Raw genomic sequence first — 3,427 nt, 5'->3', positions numbered from 1 at the left:
ACCAACAAAATTTCTTATACTCTGCATTTGACAGATTAACTCTCGGCAGTGACACTTGTGCACAGAGAACAACAGCAGTGCCGTGCATGAAGACTTGGTAGTATGTCAACACAAATCCAGTAAAAAACATCATATCAGCTGACGTTGAGATGCATCGGCATCAGGCGTTACCAGAATATTCTCTAATTATAGCTTTGGTATTGCCCCCTTTCAACAACTGGTTACACAGTTTCTTAAATCGTACAGTTCGTCATGGAAAATAACACAAACAGGATCACATCACTACTGTTCCGGTGAAAAGGGGGAGGCATTGTGTTTCTAAAATTGTCAAGTATGGAGAATAGGGGTACAAAATTTGTAATGACCAAGTATTCATCTGTTGTGTAAAGAATGAAGATACTATATTTTGCGTACCTAATATGGCAATACAACCCAGTGCATCCCATCTAAAGTAGCCATCGAGGAAGGCCTTCCAACTTGAACAGTGGATTCTGATATGTGTATCCATTCTGCTACGATGGCACGACAACAGAATGGGGCTCGGACTGTACGTCTTTGATCAAGTAAAAAATCTGACAACATCTCTTCTATATCTCCTAACTGTCAACATGCGTGGGACGTTCTCTACAAGCAGATCCATGTACTCCATGTAGAAGTATGCAGGATGATTCAGCGGTGGCGGAGGGAGCCTCACTAGCAGCATAGCTGCCATCCTGGAGTGCCTTAGTATTGTGGAGTTCAACTTAAACATTGTGAAGAGGAATTTATCGACCCTTTGTTGTGCACTTGTGTAGGCCTCTTGGGAATCATCTGGTTGTGCACCACTGCTACTGCTCTCCACATGAGATTCACAGGACTTCATAGTCACGACAATGACCTCGGCATGCATCCTAAGATCGTACAAGAACTTTTTTACATCAGTTTTTAGCTCTGCAGCATCAGTGTCCTCTTCAAGTATGTAGAAGACTTGGATCTTGTAGTTTTCGAAGGCCGGTTTTGTGAGCAGGAGCTGAGACAAAAGAAGCATCAGTCCTCCATCTCGCACAATCCAATACAGGTCAATAGTCTCATACTGTCTCTGGAACTCATTCGGCCACTCATCAAGACCCTTCACGATAACCATGACCTTGTTATCAATCATGCAATCGTTTATGGTACTCATAAATGTTGACGGTATCTCTGTCAGATTCTCAAGGCGCCAAATCTCAGGGTGCCGCAGCTTTCAAGTGCGTTTTTTGTTTTCTTCCTTCCGCGAGAGGCATGGTCTTGCTTCCGTGAGTGGCACAATTGTGTTTTTGCGAGAGGCACGGCCATGCCTCTCGGAAACGGAAAAAAACGCGTTTTCTATTTTTTTTCCCTATGGTGAGAGGCACGGTTTTGCTTCCGTGAGAGGCACGGTTGTGCTTTCACGAAAGGCACGGCCGTACCTCTCAAAAAATGAAAAAAAAACGTGTTTTTTGTTTTGTTTTCTTTTGCAAGAGGCACGGTTGTGCTTTCGTGAGAGGCATGCCGTGCCTCTCAAAAACGGAAAAGAACACGCTTCTATTTTTTCCTTCCACGAGAGGCACGGTCATGCCTCTTTCGGAAAGGGAAAAAAGTGCTCCCGATTCTATTTTTCCGTTCGGTTTTTGTCCTTTTTTTCTGTTTTTTTTGTCAAAACCTATCAATATGGGATCTAATTTTGGAGATCTCAACACGAGGAATCCAATGGTGAAAACGGTTCAAGATTTGGACGCACAATTTAAGAGATAAAACATTTTAAATAAAAGGATGCACGAAAAAATGGGAAACTCCTAGATTGCGACAAGTGACGCGCATGTAGCTGGGCCTTATCGCAACCTGAGGAGGTGGGAGTGATGTTTTAATGAAGTACTCCTTAATTAGTGATTTCGATAAAAGTTCCGTTATTTTAGGGGTTGGATAAAAGGTCCTTTGCTTTTCGCATGTAGCTGGGCCTTTTCGCATGTAATTGGGCCAGATGAGGGTGGTCAGCATTGGCCGTGGAGTCTTTCTGACATACGCGCATGTTCCTTAATGTAGAACACGCTCTACATGTAAGAGGGAGAAAAGAGTTAGGTAATCAAGCACATGGTCGTTAATTACATGGCAGCTCTCTATCTTCTCAATATAAATCTCCCAGTCGGGCATGATGTTCGATATGGACTTCAGTGAGAAGTAGCACACACTAACCATGAAATAGGTAGAGCATGCACTACCTAGCTAGTGAAGCCATAATTCTACAAGCACTCATATCAATTTGGTTCTCCTATGGGAAACTGGCGGGATTTAAACTCAACGTGGGCTGGGTTGTGTTTGTGTTCCCTAGCTAGGACTGTGTGGTATTGGGAAAGGAGCTAGTTCTGGACCAAATTGAGTCATCGATGTTGAAGTCAACACTGTAGCTTTAAGGGTCAGATTGGTTTGCTTCCCTAGCTTCTGGTGCCCGGCCTGGCTCTTGTTTTGTTGAGGCCCTGGACCATGGTCACGAGGGGTCAGCGTAGACTGGAGAACGTGGTTAGCTTTGCGACATACTTAAGCAGCTTGTCATCGATTCTGGATGCTTTGACGTGCCTGAAACTAATTTCAAGCATTAATTACAAGGCTACAAGAGAAAAGGTGAACGGCAGAAAATAAAAAGCAGGAACACACCACATCACCAGGCAGGCACATGACGGCTGCGCTTGCCGGGCGGAGCCATGAAGTACGGGGCCAAGTGCCCTTGCAGGACCTGCGCCAGGATGGGGAGCATCTCCAGCAACACATGCAGCCCACTGCTGCTCCGGACCAGACTATCCTGGCGGGTCAGGGGGCCCTGTGTACTATGGCGATGGTGGTGCCCAACCAAACCACAGAGCATGGCCATCTCCTATTCCAGCCGGGAATGCTTGAGGCACTAACCAGTGCTGTGGCTGCTAAATTCGCTGCAGCAAATGCCAAGGGAGATTTTGGGGAGCCTGGCTCATCTTTTATTTTCAATGCCACTAAATCTGCTACGCAGGGACACAAGAAGGTGAAAGGGAAAAAGGCTAGAAAGGAAGGAGGTGTTGATCGTTCGGTGGAGGACCGTGAGAAAATGATAGGCAAAAAGAGAAGACCTCTTTCCGATGCGCGTCCGACGGGTAGCAATCTAGTGTTTTCTTTTGAGAAAAATAGCATGGATAGTCTTGAGCGCTTACTGTATGATGATGTAAATGTCTCAAGCAAGAGAGTTTGTACGGGTAGAGTAGAGACGGTAAAAGATGTGGATGGTGTTGTTAGCCACGTAGCGAAGGAGACGGATGAGAAGGAAGAAGAGTACATGCAGGAGAGAAGGGAGTCAGTTGGAGATGATGGCGCATCGGCGGCCTCCGGTGAGGAGGTCCGCCGGGCCAAATGAAAATCCTTGGTTGGAACTGCCGTGGGATGCTATCTACCACGGCAGTTCGAG

The 3,427-nt window shown here is 45.9% G+C and overlaps 1 protein-coding gene across 1 annotated transcript; it reads right to left on the bottom strand.

Moving 5' to 3' along the window:
* Positions 1-559: 559 nt before the first annotated feature.
* LOC123115014 (cation-chloride cotransporter 1-like) lies at positions 560-2,863 on the bottom strand. Its single transcript, XM_044536325.1, has 2 exons — positions 2,669-2,863; positions 560-1,219 (listed from the first exon to the last, which is right to left on the bottom strand). The coding sequence occupies exons 1-2, from the start codon at positions 2,861-2,863 to the stop codon at positions 560-562; spliced, it is 855 nt and encodes a 284-aa protein (XP_044392260.1).
* Between the last annotated feature and the right edge of the window lie 564 nt (positions 2,864-3,427).

This window comes from Triticum aestivum, chromosome 5B, assembly GCF_018294505.1.
Source record: "Triticum aestivum cultivar Chinese Spring chromosome 5B, IWGSC CS RefSeq v2.1, whole genome shotgun sequence".
NCBI classification, from domain to species: domain Eukaryota; kingdom Viridiplantae; phylum Streptophyta; class Magnoliopsida; order Poales; family Poaceae; genus Triticum; species Triticum aestivum.
Note: the sequence above shows the minus strand (reverse complement) of the source record. Positions and strands in the feature narration are given on the sequence as shown.